Genomic DNA, 26,861 nt, shown 5'->3' with positions numbered 1-26,861 from the left:
ATGTCTGGTTAGTCTGAATTTTGAATAAATTTCCTGTGATTAAGTTTTGCAGCAGCCTGTCAGGTAAGCTAGCAGGATATAAAATTGCTGTTCTAAAGCTTATGAAATACATTGCATGTTGTTAGCTGTAATAACGTGGAGCTACGGTAGAGGACACATAAGCTCACTCCTGTCCTTGTTGTCTGAGGGTTTGGGATTAAGGTTGAGGAAGGTGAGCCTCGGCAGAGTTTGCAGCTGTGTGTTGGTACTGCCCCTTCCTACACAGATTAATTTTCTTCAACAAGGGCTTGGGAAACACTCATGCTCTCTGAGAATGGGCTGTGGGTGTTTCCTTTAATATGTATAAAGTATACGTTCAAAACCTACAGAAATATATGTATATATCTATAATGATATGTAACAATACTTAGTAATAATATTTCTCCTGTACTTATTAGCAACTGATATTTGGTGTTTCAGTATTATTGGTTTTCAAGACACTTTCACTTGTACGTGCCACAGATCTGTGTTTTTATTTGCAGGTTCGAGTGGAAGGCTTTAACTACATTGGCATGGGCAATTCCACTAACAAGAAAGATGCGCAGAGCAACGCTGCTCGAGACTTTGTCAATTACTTGGTTCGGGTGAACGAAATGAAGAGAGACGAAATTCCTGCTTTTGGAGTAAGCTGCTCTTTCTCCTTACCAAAGGCTAATCTTTAATTGCAGTGCTGTGCATCCAGTTGCATTTCATCCTTGGAGTTCAGTCTGGCACCCGTGTGCGGTGAAGAAGACTGAAAGTGCAGGACTTCTGCTTGCAGTGCTGGAAAGCTGGAATATATACAGTGAATGTTGTAGGCTGATCTGGTAAAAACAGATGCGTGTTGGTCTGCATAACTGCTGAGGCTGGAGAGAATTCAGAGTCCCTGTAAGGTGCAGCCTGACTTGAATTCTGAATACTGTGCTGAATACTCACACCTGACACTGGGAATTGCTTTAAATGGATGTTATGATATATAATACTATGTACTTTAAAAAAAAAAAAAATCACATCTCAAACCACACGTTGAAAATTTGGCTTTTTTTAAACCGTAAATGCTTTCTGCCTTAGCTCCTCATGTGTAATAGGATCACTGCTTTTTATGATGTTTTATGAACCATGCAAGCATCAGCAATGACTATCATGTAAAAGCTGAGGAGGAAGGTAACTCTGTCTTTACAGCAATTTTAGAGAACGGTAAATAAAGCATGAAGCTACATGTTATATGCTGGAAGAGTCTTTTTCTAGTGCCTCATTAAGGGTATATCTGTATAAGATACATAGTTTGATCAGTGGAAGCAGTGTCCCTGCCCCATTAGCCTAGTTGAAGCCTTATGGTAACAGGACCTATATTGTTTCTGATGTACCGGTTAGTTTCATGGCAATGCAATGTGTTGCATGGCTAGATCCTAAAGAGGGATAGTGTGTTCTGTATCTTGAATAAAGCAGAGGTGGTGTGATCAATTAGCTAAACGTACACATCTCAAAATAGGAAAAATTCAAATTGTAATGATTAACCATAGTATTGTCATTTCCTAAGGGTATTAATGTTCTCTTACAGCATTTTTGTGTGTGTGTTCATAAAGTATATTTGAGTTCCCGTGGATATATGATAGGGATTGGTATTTGTTATTTTATCCTGGGTGCTGAAACAGTTGATTTTATGATTGCTGAACTTCAGCAAGTCAGGGCTACTTGTTGGTTGGAAATCTTGTTATAGAACACCCACAAAAAGCTAAATATTCAGCAATTGTATTCTTTTCAGTTTTTAAAAGGGTGTTACTATTGGGGGTTACTACTGGGGGTAACTATTGCACAATGATGCATGATCTCCTTAAACTGCCTGAACAGTTTTCTAGCTAAATAGTAAAAAGAGTTATTCTGTATGAATGTGCTGATATTCCCCTTCATTCTCTTTCCTAGCCAGCAGCTGGTGATACCCCTGATGGACAAGAAGCAGCTAGGGATGTTACTGGCTCCAGTTCTACTTTGGGTGGACCTCTTCCTCCACATTTGATTATAGAGGCTGAAATAGGTAAGACTGTGAAAACTGTAAGTTACACGTATGTGGATGTAATATGTGCATATAGGTTTGGGTGGGTTTTTTTCTCCCACATAGCATAATTCTGCAGACAGAAGACAGACAGAAGTCGTCGTAGTTTTGAGGCAGAGGTGTGAATGACTGCATGAGATCTGAGGGACTCATCATGTCCTGTTGAGATTGCCAGGCAATACCTCTCCATTGCTAAGAACATGTTTTGGGAGAGTTATTTTGATTTTGTTCTTCTTTTTCCACGTGGTAGACAATGGCCCAGGTGCAGCACCCGGAAACTGTAGCAATCATGGAGCTCAGTGGGATCGGGGTGCAAATTTGAAAGATTACTACTCAAAGAGAGAGGAGCAAGAAGTGCAGGCAGTAAGTCATTCTATGTAATTCTCCTTTACTTTCGTTCTTAAATAGGTATCTTTCACTCCCTTTCATTTGTTATTAGCATTTATAATCAAGTTTGCAGTTTTCATTTGATATTTTGCTGTTGGTTTTAACTTAAGCTGCAGATTTACCTGCTGACTTTTAACAAAGGTAACTTGTTTAAGCTAAGAACAAATCACTCTGGATGCTGTGAATATCCAATTGTTTGTATAGACATTTTGTAGTGAAAATAAGGAAATACTGAAGACTTTTTAGCATTTTCTGTAATGTCTTAATTATTTTATAGCATCTAGACAAGTTATTTCAAAGACTTGTAAGAATGTTTAAAACTGAAATCTATTAGAAACCAGTAAACGATACTTTTTTTTTCAATATTAGACCTCGGAGTCAGAAGTGGACTTAAATGCCGATCTTCACGGGAGTTGGACCTTGGAAAATGCCAAGGCACGTCTGAACCAGTTTTTCCAAAAGGAGAAGATTCAGGAAGAATATAAATACACTGAAATGGGGCCTGATCACAACAGGTTTGGTAGTTTTAGTCACCTTCTGCATATGAAGGGTTAGAAATATTTCTGGTGATAGTGGCTAATCATGCTTATTTGCAGTGCTCCATAGTGCCGTTTGAGAAAGCCATGTTCTTTACCAGGACCAACAACATCCCTAAATCTTGAAATGGGGGTGATGAGCCTTGGTGCCGAGATCTGAGTGACTCTGAAGAAATTTCTGTCTAATGTTTTTCATGGATGTGCATCTTTTAAAATGATTGCTGTGCTCTAGCTAACTCTTGAGGTGTCAGTTTGAGTGGAAAGAGTGCTCAATTGCTTGCGGTAATTGTTTGTATGACTGTAGTTGCCTTTGTACATTTTGAGTAAATCTTAAATATGCTTACATTTGCTTATGTAGAAATGTGCTTTAAGGACATTTGATTTATATTTTTATTATAATTAACTTTTTTGGCAGTGGAGTTTTCTACTGGAAAAATTAGTTTGGCAGAATCTTCCCGAAGGAGTTTTGAGGGTCTTAAATTTCAGTTGAAACCAGCTATTACTCTTTTTTGACTTTCTGCCCATTCCATCAGAAAATGTACATGTGCTTCTCCCAAATGAAAATAATGCATAACAGATTGTGCATAAAAAGTTGATGGTTTTGATTTTTTATCCCTGTTTGGAATAGTCTTTACAAATCATCAAAACTTCAGGACATTGTATTATTTCTTGTGAAATATAATTATGTTTTGTGGTCAGAAACAACGGCATGCTGGTGCTGCTGGATTCTTCTTGTTGGGTTTTGGGGTTTTTTTGCATTCTATAAATTTGTTTTCTATGAGAGTTGGTTTTTTTTAGAAAGACAAGTGAATTTCCTTATTACAGTCTTCCATGAGAGTCTCACTTGCAGGACTTCTGGTATTCTTTTGTTGTTAAGTCTTACAAGCATTTAGAACATCTAAAATATATGTATTGGTCTCAGAAAGTTCTAAATTCTCATTTAAAACCTATCTTCAAGTCACTTCATCTCCATTTATGTTTTCAAGCAAGGACATTTCTTTACCTTAAATGAGTAACATAAAAAATCAGTTTGTACAGTACTAGGAATTTTAAATATGCTTGTTGCAGATGTAGTTCTTGAGCACTTCTTTTATTCTGTAACTTGCAGATTATTTGTGCAGCTCATTTTGTTATGCCTTCTGCAGGTAAAAGCATTGAACCCCATGTATTTAAATGCGTATAATCTTGAGCACAATGAGGTGGCCATAGATGACAGTATGTTTCTCAGCCCACTTACTGTTCTTCCGGAGAGCATTTCAGAATTTCGTATTTACTACATCCAGGAAAGCTTGTGTGAATTGCCCTGGATGGAATGGCAGAAGGGGGAACTAACTATCTGCTGCAATGGATGGGATAGGCATGAAACAATCCTAACGTCTTCTAGCATTCATTGAGTGAGAGAGGGCAAACTATTGGATTTAATCCTTTCGGTATGTATAACAGGAGAGGAATAATTTCAGATGTTTTTGGAGTTTTGAGGACAGTAATATAGTTTGGGTTTTTTTGTTTTGTTTTTAAGAAATACCAGTTGCCATGTATCTTACCAATCTGATTTTTTTTTTAAAGTAATGGTCTTTATAGCAGAAATGTCAGCCTTGCTCTCAGAGGTTTTTAAAGGAGAAACGTATTTTTGTTGTCAATTAATCATAGTCACATGGTATAAGAACTTAGCGATAGCTGGAAAATTTGGATTTGGAAACTTTGTTTTAATTATGACAGGAGGGTATAAATTGTATATATAAACATGGCTCTCCTAATACACAAAGTATGAACTAATTATTAAGGGATGGGATGTGGCTTTTCTCTTCTGGGATTCCATCAGTAGTGTGGGATGCCTTTGCCTCCTTATGTTCCTGCTGAAGATGGTAGCAGCGAGTGACACCAAAGATCTGTGCGTGTTCACACACGGGCTGCTGAGGCTGTACTAAACAATCGCATGGGATTCTGCTGCGAACTGATTTCTGGTGTTGCTGTTCTCCCCTTAGGTGGAGGAGAATGAGATTGAATGCTGCCTATAGGCCTGGCTGAGAAACATACTGTCATCGGTGCCTTAGTTGGCTGTTGTGTCCCTGAAAGCCAGTGGCCTTTGACCCATGAAGCCACTGTGCCTGAAGGTCAGTTCACTGGTAGTACAGGAAGGAGTTCTAACTTGAAATTTAAATCCCTCACTTAACCTTTTGTTTGTTTACAGCAAGAAGTGAAGGACACAGATGCAAGGCTCTGCCTGCAGCTGTGGAAGTACCAAGGCATAGTTTTCAAAGGGATCTCAGTCTGATAAAGCCCAGTCATACATCTTGAATCACATTTGCCAGTTTAAATCCTATCTTATAAGAATTTGGCTTTCATTTTTGGTCTGTCCAAATACATGCTTAGGTTTGTGATTCTTAAAAACATGGATCTTGGTTTCCGTCATCCTCTCTTGACATATGTCTTTCTCATTTTTTTAAGCCTAAATTAATATCCCAGTTGACCTTTAAATGAATTGGTTACATGCCTACTAGGCAAACTATTACCTTTGCTGCACAGAGTTACTTTTGACTATATGCTGTTCCCAGAGTATGGCAGTAAGGGCTTCTTGAAAATTCAAGTATTCTGTCTCCTTCTGTGCAGATATGTTTAATGGTGTTTGGCAAAATGACCTCGTTTAGTTTTGTCTGTGCTCTGAGCTGGCCAAATGTGTGGCAAAAACCAGGGTAGCTGTATTAAGTGTTGTATCTGAGTTAATAAACCCAGGCTACTAGTGCGTTACATGAGTATAATGTGGGATACAGTTAATGGTACAGTGGGATGCATGTTAAATGTTACATTAACATGCTATCTGCTTTGTAATTGTCGCCTTAAACTTAGACAGCTCAGAGCATATTTCCTAATAATGTGGCTTTAAATTTCAATGCTGAACGGTGGCATTTGCAGGACTCTTCTTAACAGATCTGCTGGTTCTATTGATGGCAAGTCTGTTACCTACTAACTTGGAGTTAAAGGGACTAAAAGCAGTAATATTTTACCTTGGCCATTGATGAGTTGAGAGTCTGACTGAGGACACAGAGATCTTTGCCTAGAAAAATTGGAAGAGTGGCTGTTTTTGCAGTGTCAGTGTCAGCTATTGATAATTGTACCTTTGTGTTCTTTCTTTCTCTTACAGGAGCTTTATTGCAGAAATGAACATTTATGTGAAGCAGCTGGGCAGAAGTAAGTGCTCCTATTTATTTTTTACCTTAGCAAGAGATGGGTGTTGATACAGAGGAATAGGTCATACTTGTGGGTACAGACTTTTATAGTTACGTGTTGGAGCCACTTCCAGAGGTGAAGGTTCATGTTTGTTTCCTGACGTGAAATCTTTTTTCTGTGTGCTGTGCTGCTTGTGTTCTACTGCTTGTCCGTTACATGCTTCCACTAATCCTTTTTCTCAGCACAAAGAAATGCTTGTGAGATACGGTAGGTTTTGTTTGTCTTAATTACTTGTTCTTCACATATCTGAGAAATGCAGGTGTCTAATATGTTCACAGGCAATGGGTGTGCTGTCCATACCATACCCATTTACGTAGAGCTTGCTGTGAAATTTGTACGATGTTGCTGGGTGGTATAAGATAATCATACTTCCTTAGACACTGAAAGCAGAAAAAACTTTACGAGTTTCCCAGGAAGTCAGTAAGTAACATCACACAGCTAGTGTGAGTCAGCTGATGAAGGGCCCTGGTTGGATTTTATGATGGAACTCTGGATTTATCAAGATTTGAGACTCTTTCCCTGAAACCTGGCCTGTGTGAACAATCACAAAGCCCAGTTCAGAGTAGTATCTTCTGTGGAAGCTGTTTGACTCATCAACTACTACAGCTCTGAACTTTGTGTGCTGCAGGGATTTTCAGTCGTGAGCATGGATCAAACAAAAAGCTGGCAGCACAGTCCTGTGCCCTTTCCTTGGTTAGACAGCTCTACCATCTTGGTGTCATAGAACCTTATTCTGGACAGACAAAGAAAAAAGAAGGAGAATCGGTGAGTTCGGTAGAAGGGTCAGAAATTGTTGCTTTAATTTTAATAACGCACAAGCACTCTCTTATAAAGATGAGTTAGAGTTTGCTCTCAATATTTAACAGCTTACGAGTTAATAATAATTTTGATTCTTTAGATCAGCAACTGTTTCTGGTCTGGCCAGTGATTTGGATCAAAACCAGAACTTCACATGTATGTGAATGGAGCTGTAAACTAGTTTTACAGTGTATTAAATGAAATAGGATTTGTAACATGTTTTTTTCAGTATAAATTTTCTAGAAGCTTAAAGATTTATGTTTATGCTACATACAATTCTTGGCTATTTTGTTTCATTCTCTGGCACGTTAGCATTTTTTTGGTATTCAGTTACAAGTTTGGGAATGTTTTCCTCCAAAATTAAACTCAGATATTTAAAAATATTCTACAGATTCTTGTTGGATGAAAAGTTGGCAGAATGTTTCAAGAATGTGAATTTTGAACTGATGGTACTCTTTAGACTTGTTTCACTAGGAACTATATGATGGTTCAGTGTACTCTCTGGTAGCGTGCAGTTCTGGCTTCCATTGTCTGTCTTTTTGTGTATATCAACATGTAGTTTTTGAACATTTAATAGGTGGAACCCTATGAGGTGTTGCTGTCTTCTGACTTAGAAAATCAGCTGCAAAACACTGTACGGGAACTGTCTCTGGAGATTGTGCCTTTGGTGAGTGTGTGGTTCAGATACTCCTGTATTTAACATCAGGCCTGCTTGTTTAGTACTTTTATCTTTGCCCACTTTGCTTTTGGATTTATAGCCTGAAGATCCCGGTAATCCAGTTCTGATTAATGTTGGAAAGTTGGCCCATTTCGAACCATCGCAGAGACAAAGTCATATGGGAGTTGTTCCATGGTCACCACCTCATTCCAACTGGAACCCTTGGACCAGCTGCAATATTGATGAGGGTCCTCTGGCACATGTAAGATAGCTTAAATAATTGATTTGTTGTTTGTTTTCCCCATGCTTCCGGAACTTTTAAATGCTTTTTTCCCCCAGGATTTAAAGTATGAGCTATTCCAAAGGAGAAAACAGTCCACTGATAAAATTTCTTCCCTTCTTGACCTGGAGGAAGGGAGTCTTTTCATTGGTAGGAGTTCTTTGTATTTACTTCATGTTTTATTAGGTTCTTGAGCAGCAGTGTCTTGGATGTCCCAATTCTTTGCTTTGTTTCACTTTTTGCCTGCTGTTGTGCAGCCCATACAATGTTCTAATTGAAATTACAAGGTAAGCATAAGGGCATGCCATTTATAATTCGCTAGCTTCTTTTTCTCATATTTCCATGCTAGGACTTTCTTTTCTGGGAGGAGAGACTGCTCCAAGCCGGTGTCACTACGCAATCAGCCTGCTTGCTTTTTTTGTCATTTGTAGTCCCATTCACCACAGAACAAATGAAAAGCAGCAATGTGGCATGACAAAATAAGGAAGAAGGGAAGAAATACCTAGGTTACCAAGTCCAGAGGCATAATTTGGCCACTAACAGGGCAGGAACTTCAGTTTCCTACAACAGGGAACCAGAATACTTATGACCGAAATAATAATTTAATACTACTGTCGACTGCAGGTTTTTTCCAAAATGACATTAGTTTAACATTGATCATTATATATTGATTTAAAAAATATGGAACTGATGTAAATTTGAGTGTTGCTGCTTAAAACACATAATCAATGTATTTACAGACATTGCAAATTGATCTGGCTTCAAATCTCATTAGGATTTCTATTTGCTAGTCATGGTGCAGCTAACTTATTTTCAGTAAAACCAATTAGCCCTTTGGTAACATTTGTGAATTTCCTTAGAATTATTTCTTAGTTGAAATACAAGAGTTGCCTGATAAACTTCCCTCTGCTCACTTCTATTTCTTAGTTGAAATACAAGAGTTGCCTGATAAACTTGCTTCTCTGCTCACTTCTCCCTTTTCAGCTCCTGTTCTGTGGGTGGTTATGTGCTTACATTATCTCATTCCGTACATTAAAAACTTGCGTCTGAATAATCATCTAAGTATCTCATTGGCTTACTGCTGGATAGAGTGTGTTTCTCAAGCAGTTAAAGTATTTAAATTTAAACAAGCATTCTTCTTCAGTATATTGGATCTTTCTGAGAAACTTCTTTGAGGATGGCTATTTAATTTTAACACACTGGAATAAATGAAATAGAATAGCTCACAGGCATAACTGATTTCAGGGAGTTATGTAGGAAATGATCCTTTACTGATATTTGGAATCATTATGTTGGTGTGACTGATTTTATATTGAAGTTGTTACATAGATAAGCAGAGGGGTCAAAAAGCCTCCGAAAAATGTCTTGTCTTTGCAGCTCACTCCAGAGCAAATAAGCGTGGATTTGAAAAGTGATTTCATGTACCGTTTGGAGCAGGATCAAGAATTACAAAGGGTAAGTGCGCTTCCTGTAACATGGCGTGTTTGCGCTAGTCTTTTTCTTTTCCAAAGGAGGTTGAACATATCGTATACAAAGTGGGTAAGACTAGATTTCAGTAGCAATATGCACCAGGTTTTCAAAAGTGCTGAATGTTACACTGGGAGGGTGGATGTTGGGATGTGTTGCACTGTGTAAGGAAAAAATACAAACTATGATTTGTTCTTACACAGGTTTTCCTTTGTGTAAGCAAAACCTGTGTAGAAAAATGAGACAAAGTATGGATGTGGAGCAGAATAGGTTGACTTTTGGAGATTTTTGGAAATGTGCTGGATTTTTTTCCAGATCCAACAAGAGAGAGAGGCCTTACCTGTGAAGAATTTTGAAAGTGAAATTCTGGATGCAATCCGTCACAATTCTGTTGTTGTAATTCGTGGTGCCACTGGTTGTGGCAAAACCACACAAGTGCCACAGTACATCCTGGATGAATACATCAAAACCAACAGAGCTGCAGAGTGCAACATAATAGTGACACAGGTGAGGAATGTGTTACAAATGCAACCACTTCAGTTTTGTGATTGGATGCTAGAAATCACCTATTAGGATGTGTTGAGAAATCTGATTATCATTACAGGACATCGTTCGTAAAAGTATCTCCTCAGTACTACACGTAGGAGAAACCTCAGCATCATGTGTATTTTCATTTGGAGTGTTATTCTTTCATGTATCTACAACTGGGATAATCTGGCTTGTACCTTGCCCAGGTGAAAACTTTTTGGTAGGCCAAGGGGAAATGATTTGGCAAATGCCACCTGGTAGTTCCTGTATATCCTTATATCCCTCCTCTGTAATTCTATGTGCAGAATCAACCATTTCAGAAGAAAAAAGCCTGCTGTTATAGATATTATTGTTTAATGACTCCTCTGTAAAGAAATCTTAAGACAGGACACTGTAGCTTTTAGAATTTACTTTATTGTTTTCAGCGGTGTTCTGATAAACTTTAAAAACTTCATAATCAAGTTAGAGAAAACTTTTTCATCCCTCAGCCTCGGAGGATTAGTGCAGTTTCTGTAGCAGAGCGTGTGTCATATGAGAGGGGAGAACAACCTGGGCAAAGCTGTGGATACAGCGTGCGATTTGAATCCGTGCTGCCTCGGCCGCATGCCAGTGTGATGTTCTGCACTGTAGGTCTGTATTGTTTTGTTTATGTTTGGAGCTTATTAATTATGGGCCTGATTTCTTTGAGTTAGCAGCAAAAGCAGAAACATGTTTACATTAAAATTTTTAGAAAATCTGTTTAAAAGATTAACAACTTTTTTTTTTTTTTCTGGTAGAATAAGTTTGCTGACATACTGTTGTACAGAGAAAGATTAAGATTGTTGTTCAGAAGTATGGTAATACAGGTCCAATACCACGCAGAAATAACCTCCTGAAGAGATAAAATTGCCCTATATTGATATTGTCCTTAAAAGACAGAAGGAGAAGCAGTGTTGGGTGGGAAAGAAGAAAGAGTCTTTCTGGTAGTAACACTTTATACCCTCCCCATCACTTGTACAAATGAAAGCATGGCAATTAGAGATGGGGCTGTAAAAGGTGCTGGGCAGCCTGCACACTTCTTGATTTTTTAAACTAGTGCAACTGTTCTTGATGAAATGAGGTGGGGGGAAGACTGAGCTTTTACCTACATGAACATTTAACTACTATGTCTGTTTAAGGTGTTCTTCTGAGAAAGGTGGAGGCTGGGATCCGTGGCATTAGTCATGTTATTGTTGATGAGATCCATGAGAGAGACATTAATGTGAGTTAGCTGGTGATTATGATCCTATTTCTCTGTGCTTCTGTTTTAACTTTTGCATGTGTTCTTCTGTAATAGTAAACGTGTGAAAGGAAACTGCATTTTACTAATTGCCATATATGTGAGTTTTCCATCTTTGATAAGATTTTTAGAAAGTCTTCTCTTAATTACTCCTTACCTGATTAAAAGAGCGAGGACTTGTGCTTACTTGCTGCCTTATCTCTTTTGCCTGTTAGGATCTCCTTCTATGTCCTGGTCCTCTCTGGAAAATAGAACACCATGGTACAAGCACTTCTTGTCCAAATGTGGGAGCATGTTGAATGTCATTTTGGAGTGCTTTTTCTGCTGACAATGTTGTATTACTGTAACGGAACAGCAGTGGTATTTACAGAAGCTCCCATCTTGATAGTGACACATTTCAGTTTGGTTTTGACACAAAGAAAAACGCAACAAGTTGAAAATAGAATTGTGGGAGGGATTGTATGTAACTTACGAAATGGGAAACATTTTCTGTCCCCTTTATTCTTCCGTATAGTTTTCAGCTTTGCCACACCAAAAGTAAGAGAAACTGCTAAGTTCTGACATGCTGTTTAAGCTTGTTTTGACAGAATTTGGGGACTCAGTTAGATGGAATTGCAATGCAGATTTTTCTGATCTCTTCATCTATTAAGTTTGTATTAATGATGTAAAATACAAGTTTTCAAATTTTGAATGAGATTGGAATTTTATCTGTTGAACTAAGGGCCTGCCTAACTGGATGGCAAAACTAAATAAATGTCATGTTTAAATAGAACTATAAAACTTCGCATCCAATTGCATTGAGTCATTCCTATTTATTTTATGAACTATGGCTACTTTATACGTAAACCAAGTTTAAAAAGACCTTATGTTGTAATGTATTGTTAGGAAGGACCCAAACTATTTTGAATGCTTTTCTTTAGTTTGTTTCATTCTGATAAAAGAATAAATCTTCTTTACGCTGGAAATCCTAAAATTCACTTATCCCAGGAATTGCAGTATTTGCAAAATAAAGCACTGACAACTATTTCTGGTTATAGAATATTGTTGTGATAATTGTTACTTCTCTTGCCCAGCAAAGCTCCTGCTCAGTAAATGTGTATGTCTGTGTAATTCTTTCTGGTCTCTTGGGAAGATGTTGCTTGTTACAGGTAGGAAATTAATGATGCTCTTATTCTCTTTATATGCAGACTGACTTTCTCTTGGTGGTGCTGAGAGATGTAGTTCAGGCATATCCTGAAATCAGGGTTATCCTCATGTCTGCCACCATCGATACTAGTATGTTTTGTGAATACTTCTTCAGCTGTCCTATCGTTGAGGTCTTTGGTAGAACCTACCCTGTCCAAGGTAAATCGTTGATTGAACTTTCAGGAACTGCTTTAGTTTTTATTTTGTCAGTCATATGCTTTAAGATTATGGGTACAGCAAGATACACGTTTCTTTTGGATTGTCAAGTCTTACAGATGTGGCTTACCCTGGGCAAAGAAGTCAGTAACACTGAATCATTTCACAGGACCATTTGGTTTAAAAACAAAATCGAACAAATAATACTACCCCCTCCCCCAAAAAAAACCCCAACAAACAAACCCCACAACACAAAACCCCACCACCCTAAAACACTACCACTTGGGGCAGTTTCCATTGGAGAATGAGGTAGTAACAGTTAAGCTATGGTGATTCGGATCAGTTGTCTGTGATATTGGGAATAATGGAAATAGCTTTAGAAGAGCCAGTATTAAAAACAAACCAACCAACCAGTAAAAAATTATGTGGAAGTATATTGCATAGAGGAATAATCATTGGAATAGCGTGGGAATAATTCTCATACCCTAGCTGATAGCCAAGGAGTTTTCTCCAATCTTGGCTTCATACTCTGAAACATCACAGTTACATCAGGAGAATCTCGAGAGATGATAAAAAGAATTGTGTTCCCTTACGCAGGCTTCTCGTGGTCAGTCTTGATAATGCATGCTTGTCTGTCCTTGCAGATTATTTTCTGGAAGATTGCATTCAAATGACTCAGTTCATTCCTCCACCAAAGGAAAAGAAGAAGAAAGAGAAGGATGAAGAAAGTGGTGAAGACGATGATGTATGTTTGACTTTTTAATTTGAAAAATTAAACAAGTGTCAGTTAGGACTCTAGGTGAAGTGTAATTCATTCAGCATTGTGGAACTTAAACATTTTTAGCAGCTTTCGTATTTTTAATACCCGAGATTGCTGTTAATTTCAGAAATAGAATTGAATTTTCTCATTGCCCTTGGAAACTGAAGAATTTCTTTTTTTGTTGAAGCTAAAATTCTCATGTTTTGTCAGCCTACTTCTCTTTAAAGATAGAACTGAAATGTTCTTAAAAGTGAAAACATTGGTGACCTTGGAAGAAGAAATAGATACAGAAATATGAGCTTGGTGATACCTTTTAAGGGTGAAAATTTAGATTCTCTCCCTTCTTCTCTTGCAGTTGATATTGTTAGTACTTACATACATTGTCAAGAAACTATCACTTTCATGATACAGCTTTTAATTTGCAGGTCTGAAACTACTGTGTAGGTCAGTTATTTGAAATTTTAAAAAACTGTTAGTTTTTGAGAGAAGCATTTTCTTCTTATGATGATGTTATCCCCATTCATTTGAATGGAAGTTAAATTAGTTTGATAGCTTCCTGCTGTAAATTTGTATTGGGTTCTAACTCAATGCAATGGAATTATAATTCCATTTTTGTATTAGAAAGCTGGGGAAGCAGGACTTGAACTGCTTATTGTGAGTCATTCTGCGAACTGTGCCTGAGATGGTCTTCCCTATCCACACATCTCATTTTCCTGTTTGCCTGGCCAGCCAGTCTCCACAAGTCGAGTAAATTAATTTATATGATTTCTTTTGTGGTTTTTTTTTTTGTTTGTTTGTTTGTTGTTTGTTTTTTTTTTTTTGTAGGCCAATTGCAACCTTATTTGCAGTGATGAATATGGCCCAGAAACAAAGCACTCCATGGCTCAGCTGAATGAGAAAGAAACTTCTTTTGAACTCATTGAGGCCCTGCTAATTTATATCAAGACCCTGAATGTCCCAGGAGCTGTACTTGTTTTCTTGCCTGGCTGGAACTTGATATATACAATGCAGAAGCATCTAGAAATGAATCCACGCTTTGGTACAAGCAACTGTGTTCTATTATATTTCATCTCCTTTTCCAAAGGAAGCTACTGGCTTTGTGAAGATGAGGGTTAGCTGAGTGGGAGTGGGATTAATTTGTCGTGAGAATGAATGGGTAGAAATGATTATGTTGTGCAAAGAAAAAACGAGATTTACACAGTAATAGTTACTGCCCTTCTTGTATTCATGTTGTAGGAGGCCGCCAGTATAGAATTTTACCTCTGCATTCACAAATTCCTCTGGAGGAGCAGCGTCGGGTGTTTGATCCTGTGCCTCCTGGAGTAACAAAAGTATGAGAGCCTTCTCTTTGTGGAGCGTAACATGCTTTCTTCTGTTGTGCTTCTGTGGAATGTATTGCTGACTTTTTTTTTTTATAGGGGTTATGTAGTTTATCTTGCAGTCCATCCTTAACTTTTTCAGACCAAATATATTTCAATATGCATTTCCTGTTTTTCTAGGTTATTTTATCTACCAGCATTGCTGAGACTAGCATTACCATCAATGATGTGGTCTATGTTATAGACTCCTGCAAGTGAGTTCATGAAGTAGCTTTTTGTTTTGTAAATCCTATTCTTTGGAATGCAAAAAAGGTTTTTTGAACACACAGAACTGCCTTGTGTTCCCATAGTCACAGAGCTGAATTTGAGGACTCTAATTCACTCAAGACAAATTTGCATTGTCTTTAGCCGTTCAACACAGTTACAAACCACACTGGCATTTCAGTGGGCTGGTTTTGGTCAGCTGCATTCACGCTGGCGCTGTTCATGGGAGGTGTCACTGGGTCTCCATGCGTATTTGAAATATGTCGTCTGCCAGATGAATGTTACAAACACTCAGTGTATAGCTGATGGAAAATAGGAAGATTTTTGTAGTCTGTTACAGATCCTGTCTTGCTATGCATGTTCTCTGAGCAAATTACTCATAGGAATCTCATTAATTGCATGAGGATTTTAAGCTTTTGAGACAGTTGTGAAAACTTCATTCTGTGTATAGCTTGGGGCACTGCTTTGTAAAGAGCATGGTACTTTAGCTTCCAGATGGGTGGCTGACGAACCAAAGCTTAGCTAGTCAAAACAGGGGTGGTTTGCTTCTTAAAAGCAGTGTGGCTGCAAGGAATAAAATAAGAACTGATTTGACAGGACTTAAGACAAAGAACATCTGATCTTAAGGTTGGGTTTTTTTTTTTCTGTAACAGACAAAAAGTGAAGCTGTTCACTGCTCATAATAACATGACAAACTATGCCACAGTCTGGGCATCGAAAACTAATTTGGAGCAGCGGAAAGGAAGAGCTGGACGTGTGCGTGCCGGATTTTGTTTCCATTTGTGCAGCAGAGCTCGCTTTGAAAGGTGAGGCTGTGCTCTTTAGAAATAAAATAGCCTCAGAGACTTCTCCCAGGACTGTTGTATGCTACTTCTGATCAAACTGGGGAAATAACTTCAGAAAGCACAGAGAGGAGATGCATGAAGCCAGTTCATACTGGAATTCTTGGATATCTCAGTTCTTTTGCTTAAAAAAAAATTACATATGTTTATATGCTTTTACCCATAGTATGAGGTGGAAAAATAGTTCATTATTTTATTATTAAGAACTTCACTGCAACCTACAGAACCTCTTAGGAGAAAATAATACTGCTTGGGAATTGAGGCAAGGCAGAAAAGAGCTTTGGAATGAGGATAAGGCTCTAGTCTGCCTTCAAACATTGTGGGCCCCTGGCATCTTCACATAACAGGCAATTTTGTCATGAAAGTGGTAAAAGGCAGGGAACACAGATGTTACTTTTCCCTCCATCCCCATTCTGTGGCCAGGAAGTCCCTTCATGCTACTGAACTGCTGCTCTAGCACCTTCCCTGCTGCTGAAACTTTTGACCTCTTCTATCTGCCAAGCTGTTTCTCAGTTACCAGAGCCATGGAAATCTTTTTGCTGGTTGCAGAACTCTACACAGCTGTTACACTCAGTGTTTGATCTCTCTCATGAAAGTTTCAGTGCCCCTTTCTCACGTAGCGGTTAGAGCATAGCTGTGTTTGATGTTCAGCTTTTTGTAACCTCTGAAAGCATCAGTTGGATCAAAAACTTTCCTTAAATTGCTCAAATTTATTTAGATCTGCTGTCTAGTACAGTGGAGTGATTTTAATTAAGAATTTTTGACAGTAAACTGATTTTAGGCTTCTGAAGTAATCATGGGACTTCATGACTTTAAGGTTACCTTCCTTCAAAGAACATAAAAACAAACTATACTAGCTCCATGGTGCCTAGGAAGGAAAGAGTGTTTGTGGACCTGTGCAGAGAATCTTTTGAGAGATACCATCTAAATCTGGTGCCAGCTAAATCTGGATATCTGTGCAAGGTGTTTTGAAACCTTTTCTAGCTGTCTCTTGCTCAGTGCAGTCATTCCTAGGAGTTCATATTTCAACCAGCAAGCAAAAGGATCACTAATGATACTGTGCTAAAGACTTGAGTTCTATCTGTTTCCATCAGGTCTTTTTCCTACCAGAAAAACACCTTTGGAAAGCATCCAGCAAAAATACTTACTCTTCTTAGTGATCAAAGCAGAAATGTACAGGAGGAGTTGGGTGGTTTGGAGTTGATAGAAGGACATGTAGAGAAATGCTTGTACGTAGGGCAGGCTGAAAGCAGGTTGTCTGTCTCAGGAGTGGAAGACCTTCCTTAGCAATGTAGGAGATGATTGTAAGGGGGCAAGTGTGGGGCTGGACACAACCATGCTGCGAGTCGGGCTTCAGCCATGCAGACTCTATATGTGGTCAGCTCATACTAGAAACCACACCGGGTAGTGGTGATGTGAGGGCTATACCCTCTGTGCATTTCCATTGTAAGTTTACCCTGAGATGAGAATTGAGACGCACGGAAGATAAATACTGGTAGAAGAGCCTAAGTTACAGGAGCACAGTGAGAGTTGATGGGTTGGCTGGGAGGCAGTATTTGCTTTGGAGGGCGGTAGTTTATGCTGATGGAATGACCCATGATGGTGATCAAAGCCTGTGTTCAGAAAAATGTGGGCTCTTTTGTTCTCTTCTCATTCCAGACTTCAAACTCATATGACACCCGAAATGTTTCGAACACCACTTCATGAAATTGCTTTGAGCATCAAATTGCTGCGGCTGGGAGGAATCGGTCAATTTTTGGCCAAAGCAATAGAACCACCACCTTTGGATGCAGTGATTGAAGCAGAACGCACACTAAGAGGTATCGTTGTTTGTCCACAAGATTGTATGTTAATGAAGCTGACTCCAAGTGATTTCCCATGTATAACGATCACCTACAAACTGCTTAGATTGTTTGTGTAGTAGCATGCTGTCTGAAACAGCAAGGTGTTTCCTGGATGCATTGTGTGGGTGGCAGTGTCTTTTGCAGCTGAAGAAATACTTGAATTCCCAAGTGGAGTGTCATTCCTTTAAGAAACTTGAGCCTTCAAACTTAAGGCTTGTTTTGTTATTTTACCAGTAACTTATGCTAGCTTCCAGCTTCCTGTTTTCCAGCTGTGGTACTGCTGTGTATGACATAGGCTCAGTCCAGTGCCTAAGGCATTTACAAAACTACTATAAAAGTACTGAAAAAGAGAGTAGTTTATTGTATAATTATCACTTTGTACAGTTTGCTGACCCAAGATCTCAGTATTTTGTCAAGTAATTAAATCTCCAGTTTATGAATATGCAAGCATCAGTATCCTTCTAAAACAGGAGAAACTGAAGTGGGGGTTAAGCTGTCTCCCCAGTTTCTTCAAGGAACTAACTAGAATATGAGTAAAGTGAAGCAGGGAGGAACCCTAAATTTATGCTTTAGCTTTAAAGCAGTGATCTCAAACCTCACAGGCTTTGCAAATGTCACTAAATAAGCACTTCTTAAAATTTCTAAGAACTGAAATATCTATTTGATTGTTGATTTTATGAAAAAATTGTGTGATGAGCCTACATCGCTTGTATACAGAAGGGAGAACAGAATGAAAAACATAGCTAGGGATATGTATACAAGTTTAATGACTTTCTGATCTAAAAGTTGTTAGTGCTTTTCTTATGCTGCAGATAAGAAATGCAGAGCCAGGGGAAGAGGCAAATGTTTTCAGCTTTAACACCAAATAGACGTTTCTGCATGTGCCTTCATTTCCTGGATGACCTGTGATTTTTCAGTGCATGTACACTACTAGTATGTTTTTAGGATGGTGAGACATGCTGTTCTTCAAAATGTTCTTTAGGCTTTTGAGTTCAATAGATACCAGGAAAAATGGATTTGATAGTGGCTAAGGAGTCCTTTATTTGTTTGCTTTCCCATTTAATTGCTGAGGCTACAAAGCTTTTTTTTCAAATGCAAAGCTTTTAGTTATGCTGAAGTTTCCCAAAGCAGTCTGTAAATAGAGTACTTTAAGTTTGCATTTTTCATTTATATCTTAAAAGCGTTTTTAAAGATCACACTTGTATTGTTTTTCTTTGTCATGCAAACTTAAAAAGAGTTTTTTGAAGTAGAGTTTAATGGTTATGGCCAAATGGCTAGTAAGTTAAGGAGACTCGTAAGACCCTTCAATCTGTACAGCAAACAGCCACAGACACTTCTTTGACTTTATTATTGACAGTGACTTGATAGCTTAGAGGATGAGCTCAGGTGATAATTTTTAGGTAACGGAAGGAGAGAAAGGCAGGCAAAGCCTCATGGAAGAGAGAGTTTATGGTGTTCTCTTTTTGATGAACAGAGGGTTCTGTGATTTTCCAGTTGCAATGAAGACTCTACAGTTGGCTGTGATAGGGCTGCTTTGATGTACATGAGGCAGAAATTAGTTTAGATTAGTTAGAACAAATATAGGGACTTGAAAAGAATTTAATAGTGTAATAGAGGTTTGTACCGAGGCAAACTAAAGAGAAATGGAAAAATATGTATGTGAATTAAATAGTAATTATTTTAATTGTGGAGGAGGTAGTAAAACATCTGTAAAGCTAAAGTAAAATTTGTTTATTTGACCTCAGACCAGTTTTGAAAATCAGGTTGGCAATATTGTAAACAACATTAAACTTAAATATAGGTGGGGTTCTATTTAAACACAGTTATTAAAATTCTGAATTTCTTATCTAAGGATTTCTGGTATTAGATAACCGTGTTTGATAATAAGAGATCTTGTTTCAGAGCTTGATGCCCTGGATTCCAATGATGAGTTGACACCTCTTGGAAGAATCCTAGCCAAACTTCCCATTGAACCTCGTCTTGGCAAGATGATGATAATGGGCTGTATTTTTTAGTAAGTTTAGTAGTCTCAGTGGTCTTTCTTGTTTCTCTGAGTTCCTGAGCCTCTAGATGTGCACTCTACAAGAGAAAAAACAATACATCTAGATGAGCAATAAATGCTACAACTGGGGATAGGAAACTGAATATTCATGAGGGCAGAGGATAAAAAACTTACAGTATAGGGAATAAAGTAGTAATGAAATTCAGAGTTAACTGCAAGGTACCAGCAGAGCCTGAATACTTAGGAATTAAGAGTGGGACTCTAAATACTTAAGTATAGCAGTGAGGTAGAGGTGGGGAGATGTGAAATTTGACACCTACAGAAGAAGAAAAATGAATCCACACGTTTTGCTTTAGGGGAAGTAAAGATCTGTTATTTGTAATTGTGATGGCTGTAGAGTCCTCTTCACGACAAGAAGATGGTGTATGGGTGGGGGCAAGGGGAGGGAAGATAGACAATGGACTTGTGAACACTTGCTGTTGTGAAAGTACTGGAATTGGAGCTAATTTAATATCCCCTTCCAGGGAAGTGTTTCTGTGAAGAACTCTGGTACATAAGGGCCAAATTACTAAGCTCTCTAAGCAGGGAAGTTTTTACTAGTATCAACAGCCTGTGGCAGCTGCTGGCAGCAATACTGTGAATAAACCCAATCCTGATACCTTTTGTGGTTTCTTTCAGTGTGGGAGATGCTATTTGTACCATCTCTGCGGCCACCTGTTTCCCTGAACCTTTCATCAGTGAAGGCAAACGGCTGGGTTATGTCCATAGGAATTTTGCTGGGAACAGGTTTTCAGATCATGTTGCTTTGCTCTCCGTCTTCCAAGCCTGGGATGATGCAAGGTATATTGTCTTGGCACAAAATTTGATGAGAAGTTTGGGGTAACACAGGGTGAGCAGTTTTGTGACCAGACTAGATATGTCAATGGATACTATGACGGCTAAACTGTCGCACTTTTCCTTTTCTTGAACAGACTTCTAATTCACTCTGTTTGTTCTCTAGAATGGGTGGTGAAGAAGCAGAAAAAAGGTTTTGTGAACACAAGAGACTCAGCATGGCTACTCTTAGAATGACTTGGGAAGCAAAAGTGCAGCTGAAAGAGATACTTATTAATTCTGGCTTCCCTGAAGGTGATTCTGCTTGGACATAGTAATTTAATGATTGCATTTTTCATTCTGAGATGAGAAATAAACAAGATAATCTATGATGAATACACAAGCTCAGAGGCCTACCGTGGGTTTGCCATAAAGCTGTTCTGCTTTTACAGCTGTGTTCAGATGAAATTTTAGTGCTGTCTCATTCTCTCGTAGTTGTTTAAACCAGGGAAGTTGTGATGGCTGTGGTGCAACATAAGGAGATTTCTGAGGCTGAGGTTAGGGCTGCAGGATTAAAAATCTATTGAGAAATTGTCCTTAGAGAATTACCTCCCTGATTTTTCTTTCTTCTTCACTTGTTGCATGTCCAAAATGCACTCTGTAAGTGCTGCGCTTCCTCCCTCCTTTTCATTAGCCTTAGGGAGTCTGTGTGATCGAAACAGTGTGCTATGTGCCCTATGATTTTCTGGGTTCGTGCCGCAGGAGGAATGTGCAGTAGTATGGAGTATTATTCAATTTTCTAAGGAAAAAAAAAAATTTCTTAAAGTTGACCAGGTTCTGAATTTGTCTAATGTTCCTGAGGAGCTTGCTCAGGGTTTTGTGGTGGTTTGTGTTTTGTTTTTTTTTTTAAATTATTTTAATTTTTTTCTCCTCATGCTGCTAGGATCATTGCTGCATTTATCCTTAACTTTATTTCTGGGCAAGATGACCTGAAAACAAGCCACCAGAGACTCTGGGGAGGTTTGTAACAAATAAACTAATGAAAACATCCATTCTGGCCTCCCCCAAAAGATCTCTCTCCAAAACAAATGACAGGAAACACACTGTGGTACAGCACATTCTGGGCAAACCCCTCTTTCCTTGTTTTTGAAGAGCTTGGGAAAGAAAAATACCTCTTTGTAGTAGTATTTTTCAGCTTTTTGCTCTCCATGAATAAATGGAAAATTGAACGTAGAATTGAAATGCTTTGAGTGCAGAGGTCATCTGAGAACAGATGCACATCTACCAGTTGATTGAATCAGAAAATGCATTGATCCAGGATCCTAAACAGCTCTGCTGTGCTGTCCTACATGACCCGTGGATGCGAGCCAGTCTTCTGTTCTCTGTCAACAGAATGTTTGATGACTCAACCGTTTAACAACACTGGACCAGATAATAATCTGGATGTTGTAATCTCCCTGCTTGCTTTTGGGGTCTACCCCAATGTCTGCTACCACAAGGAGAAGAGGAAAATTCTTACCACTGAGGGGCACAATGCACTCATCCACAAGTCATCTGTCAACTGCCCTTTCAGCAGCCAGGACATCAAGTATCCATCGCCTTTTTTTGTTTTTGGAGAAAAGGTAACGTCTTTGAATTTGTTCTTGATCACGTGCTGCCAAGTTGTCTAAGAGGCTCTTTTTGGTAAAGAAGCCATAAGAAAAAAACTACGCTGTGTAATGTTTAGCTTGTTCTTTGGGGTTTTTTTGTTTTTTTTTTCAGAAAGTGAACCTTATGTGATCATGGTGTCACTCAGCCTTTACAGTAACTTTCAATCAACCAAATTCAGTAGAAGCAGAGCTGCGTAGAAAGTTCCTGTGAGTTTTGTGAAAACAGCCAGGCCGTACAGAAAGACCTAACTTAGTGCCTTCTTTAAGAGATTGCTTTAGGAGCTCTACCATACTAATTAGGCACTAGAGAATTTTTGCCCTTATCACTTCTGCTACTTAGGAATTCAGAGAGAAAACAGGAACATGTAATATGGCAGTGGGGTGCTCCCTTTCTGGCAGTAGGTAGTTTGTCATCTCCTGAGGACAGCTCCCATTTCCCAAGCATCTCAGAAAAACCCCAAGATGCTTTCCCAGAGTCCCCATGACCTTTTTCTCCATCCCATTAATTTTGTGTACTTGGCACATGCTGTACATGTACACTTAAACCCCTGTGTGCTCTCATGTGCTGCAATGATGGCCACCATGAATGCAACTGCTCCTGCTCACCCTTCTTTCAAGGAGCAAATGAAGGCAATGCCTTTGTGTAGGATGTAGCTGGGAGACAGTCCTCGGGCTGCCAGCCTGCTTGTGCTGCCTGTGCACAAGTTACTCCAGCGCAGTGATGGGGAGGTCCTGAGGCGCTCTGTTGCCTGTTGTTGAAACCAGCTGTGTTCCTTCTGCCTGGGAAGTGCTGTAAAGATGTTTTTGAGAATAAGCATTGAGTTAGGAAGGCCTCTTGCTGTAAGGAGAGCCTCTTAAAATCTTACAGCAGAGGTGATGCTGTAGGGGTTTCTTTTTTGTCACCTTGTCTACACTGCTTAGTTCAGAATTACAGTTTATTTGTGCTGATTTTTATATCCTTAGTCCTTTTTGCTGACATGCAGCTTATTTTAGTAATGCCAGATAAACCACTTCATTGGTAATAAATGGAATTTTGACTCCTTTGGGTACTGGCTTGGGGCTTGGCTTGATACTCTGGATTTCCACATACATAGTTCAGAGCTGTGGCGAGGCTTCTCCTCTTCTTCACCCTTTATGACAGGATTGCAAGTGGGTCAGACCTTTCATCTGCCTCAACCATCTCTGTAAAGTGAGCTGCCCTAAAAGCACCCAAAGACTTCTGAACTCAAAAAGCTATGCTTTATTAAATCAAAGTACATGTGGGAAACGAAGAGTGACTAAGACGGTGGCTTAAGAGTGGCGAAGACAGCACCTGAGTGAGGCTGGGGTGAAGGAAGGATTTATATGCAGCTCTCTCCCTACCCATTATTTACCTGCTAAAAGAAAGTTTCTCTCTGAGGTCTGGTTCTCTCTTTCCTGCTGCATTTGGCAGTCTCTCTCTGACCTGCGAGTTCCTTGCTCTTTGTACTGGCCATTTTTCTGCCAAAATTTCCATTATGGAAGTTTCTTTCTTTTGAGCATGTGTGATAACTTCCAGGCAGGAGCAAATATTCACCCTGAGGACAAACAAGTACAACGGATTCTGCTCATCACGCTCCTGTGTGAAAGAAAGGAGGGAGAGAGGCAGCTGTCAGGGTGGGAGGCTGAAATCCCAAGTACTGCTCTTCAGTTCCTCTTTAAAATGAAGGGCAATAGCCCATGTAGTCAGTGCTGTTATCTCTGGCTCAGGTCAGACGGCTTGTTATTGTCCAAGTGCTCACTTCAAGTACAAGCTTAAGGTCTTGTTTCTATAAAATGACAAAGCGGGCTGGTTGCACAGACGTGTAGCAACTTCCAAGTTTGCATGTGTAGAACCCTGCTAAAGAAGCAACATGAGCTTTTCATCACAGCCTCAGCAATACAGAAGGTGGGAAGATAATTCAGCTATGCCTTGGTCATTTTTAGGTTGACAGAACATGAGATGGCTCTTGCAAAATGTCAGCTGCATAATTGCAGACATGCAGTCATGGAAAAATGAATACTTTTAAATGACAGGTAGTTTTTGGTGTTTTTTTACACCAGCCAGTGCTGAATCCCTGTAAATATCTGCCCAGCATTCAGTTTTGTATGCACGTGTGCTCTTGTAATTTCCTAACACTGTACCTAGATTTTTTTGTCGTTGTTTTTACAAAATTCTCTGGTTTCAGTGGCCAGAGGAAGGTGTAGGGATCTGTTTTCCATTTCAAGAGTCTTATTCCTCTTCCACCTGCAGATTCGAACACGAGCCATCTCTGCCAAAGCAATGACCTTGGTGAGCCCGCTGCAGCTGCTTCTCTTTGCCTCCAAGAAAGTCCTGTCGGATGGGGAGCTCATTCTGGTAGATGACTGGTATGGACCTCCTTGGTGCTCGTAATGTTCAGGTCTATGAAATAACACAGACTGAGGGGGAGCAGCTGCTAACACAGACATAAATCTCTACAGAATAGGAACCCTAGAGCAAGCCACGCGCTACAGGTTAATTGTGGAGGCATTACCTTTGTTTCCTGTGAGGAAGGCAGGGGTTTATATTGGCAGCACTGTTTCATGCAGATTACCTGCTTAAATTGAAAACGTGATACCAGGCAGTTTCCATAAAAACGGCTGGTTTGTTCCCCTTCAGCTGGAACACGAATAAGAGGTACTATGTATTTTGGACCTCCCCTTCGGAGAAGGGCCAAGGAAACCTTGTTTTTAAGTCTCAGAAACACAGTTTGAGGAGAGAAATGCTAAGGATTTCGTGGTTGCGTCTGGCAGCATACATTTCATGGCCATGACCAAATACCACCTGGATGTCTTCCACCACCCCCGGTCAGTAAAATGGAGGTGAAGAATTGCTTAAGCTCAATTCACTAATATTTTTGAGGGTGACCTGGAGCTTTCAAAATCTTGAGGAGACTCATGTCTTTGTTTACTTTATATTTTTGTATCTGTTTTGATGCTAGGGGTTACGCATTGGTGTTATCTGAGTATGTTAAATCTCAAGAGCAAATTTAAACAGAAGGATAGTTAACGTTTTAACAATGTCAAATTTTAGGCATCTTGCAAATTTGCCTCCTGAATTTCACGTCCCTTCATTGACAAATTAGAATTTCAAAGATGATAATATAGATTTCTGGCTCAGTATGTGCAGCACTCAATGAAAAACCACTCCACAGAACACCTTTCATAACAGGTTCTCTCCTAGAAGTCGTGATACATCTAATATACTTCTTTCTGCTGTAGGATCAAGCTGAAGGTGCCCCACAACACGGCTGCCTGCATCACTGCTCTGCGTGCTGCGATGGAGGCTCTTGTTGTGGAAGTGACTAAAGATCCTGAGATCATTCGGCAGCTGGACCCAGCAAATGAGCAAATGCTGAATGTGATCCGTCAGATCTCCAGGCCGTCAGCCGCGGGCATCAGCCTCATGGCTGCCAAAGCAAGGTTAGCTCGGCTCCGTTGGCTTGTGCAGTCGGAGCTCCGGGGCAAGGAGTGCTCACCACCTCTGCCCCCAGGGACACCAAGAGCCTGAAAGAGCAGGTCAGAGCTGTCAGCTCCACTGCTCCCTCCCTGCACAGTGGCTGCAGAAGCCCAGAGCTAAAATCACCAAGAGAGTCTTGTCCCGTGTGGACAGGAGCTTCAGGCTTTCATTTCAAAGTCAATAGTCTGAGTGTATGTAAAATTGTCATGTTCAAAGTCTGATGCAGACAGATCACTGCCTGTTTGGAAAGAGGAAGGACAAACGGCTCTCAGGAGTAAAAGCTGTCATCGCCTCTTCCAAAGCACGATGACTTTTAAAGAAAAGATAACCCAAATTTATTTTGGGCAAACCTATTAATCTCTGTCTCTGGAAATAAAACAAATATTTGGCTGTGCTTGCACCCCTCCATTGCCCCTTGTTTTCATGTCTTGCTTCTGAAGCAAAGAAAAGTGAAAACGCCTGTGAGCTGTTAGTAATTTAAGCATCAAAGCAAAGAACAGCTTGGATGTACACTTCACTGTGTTTTGCGAGGAGCAAAATAAAGATCACTGTGCTCACATAAACAGAAACGGGGCTCCCTATGTGTTTGTGTGAACTGGAGAAACAGGATTGAGGGGAAAACTTTCTATCCCAGGTGTAGATCTGGCTGAGATGTAGAGGAGGGACTGCTTATGTGGCACGGCAGGCCATTCCCAGCTTTTCTTTACTGAAGTGGAAAAGGTGCAAAAGTGCAACTGTAATTCAAACATCATATTCTGTTAACAGAAAATAGAGGCATCTTAGCTAAGTATCTTGGCAATTGATTGTTCTTCTTAATATTAAAAAAAATGGAATCTGTAAGATTGCATCAAGTATATAATGTTTCTCTTTGCCAGGTTCGGAGATGGTCCTCGCCCCCCCAAAATGGCTCGCTACGACAATGGAGGTGGCCTCAGAGGCTGGGGAGGTTACCCGCATGGCTCTGGCTACAGAGGTAGAGGGTACGGTGGCTACAGCTACTCTGGCAAGCGCTCAGGAGGGAGAGGATACCAAGGTAGCTGGGGGGGAGGCTACAGAGGTGGGGGAGGCTATCGAGGAGCAGGCGGTGGCTACAGAGGAGGCTGTGGGGATCCGGGGAGGGGCGGGTGGTAGTTATGGAAGTTCAGTGAAGTCTTTCCACTTTGACAAAAGCGTGTTTCTCTCCCGAATCCCTTTCTTGCTGTTACCAGTCTGTTTGCCATTTCAGTTCCTTAGTACAAGTACAGCTCTGTAATATATCGTGCCCTTAGGGAATTTACTGCAAGTTGTATGATTTTATTCTTAATAAAGAGTTTGTTTTTAAAGACTTAGATGCTATAC

The 26,861-nt window shown here is 39.7% G+C and overlaps 1 protein-coding gene across 1 annotated transcript; it reads left to right on the top strand.

Annotated features, from left to right (window-relative positions):
* On the top strand, positions 1-26,847 carry DHX9 (DExH-box helicase 9). Its single transcript, XM_019471141.1, has 27 exons — positions 1-7; positions 502-662; positions 1,942-2,053; positions 2,322-2,434; positions 2,828-2,973; positions 6,137-6,183; positions 6,851-6,987; positions 7,598-7,687; positions 7,779-7,940; positions 9,336-9,413; positions 9,741-9,932; positions 10,442-10,583; positions 11,111-11,193; positions 12,399-12,555; positions 13,197-13,297; positions 14,138-14,351; positions 14,549-14,643; positions 14,812-14,885; positions 15,549-15,701; positions 17,397-17,557; positions 19,484-19,595; positions 20,262-20,423; positions 20,584-20,711; positions 21,789-22,018; positions 24,297-24,412; positions 25,286-25,486; positions 26,399-26,847. Exons 1-27 carry the CDS (start codon positions 1-3, stop codon positions 26,652-26,654), a joined length of 3,630 nt encoding a protein of 1,209 aa, XP_019326686.1. The 3' UTR covers positions 26,655-26,847.
* Positions 26,848-26,861: the final 14 nt, after the last annotated feature.

This window comes from Aptenodytes forsteri, unplaced genomic scaffold, assembly GCF_000699145.1.
Source record: "Aptenodytes forsteri isolate BGI_AS27 unplaced genomic scaffold, ASM69914v1 Scaffold289, whole genome shotgun sequence".
In the NCBI taxonomy this organism is placed as follows: Eukaryota; Metazoa; Chordata; class Aves; order Sphenisciformes; family Spheniscidae; genus Aptenodytes; species Aptenodytes forsteri.
The sequence above is the reverse complement of the archived record's forward strand: the minus strand, read 5'-3'. Positions and strand labels throughout refer to the sequence as shown.

What these genes read in the sequence shown, in the direction of transcription:
- DHX9 (XM_019471141.1), top strand. An exon ending in AGAAAAAAGAAGGAGAATCG is followed by an intron (nt 6,988 to 7,597) that starts GTGAGTTCGGTA and finishes AACATTTAATAG; the next exon opens with GTGGAACCCTATGAGGTGTT. An exon ending in TAGAACCTACCCTGTCCAAG is followed by an intron (nt 12,556 to 13,196) that starts GTAAATCGTTGA and finishes CTGTCCTTGCAG; the next exon opens with ATTATTTTCTGGAAGATTGC.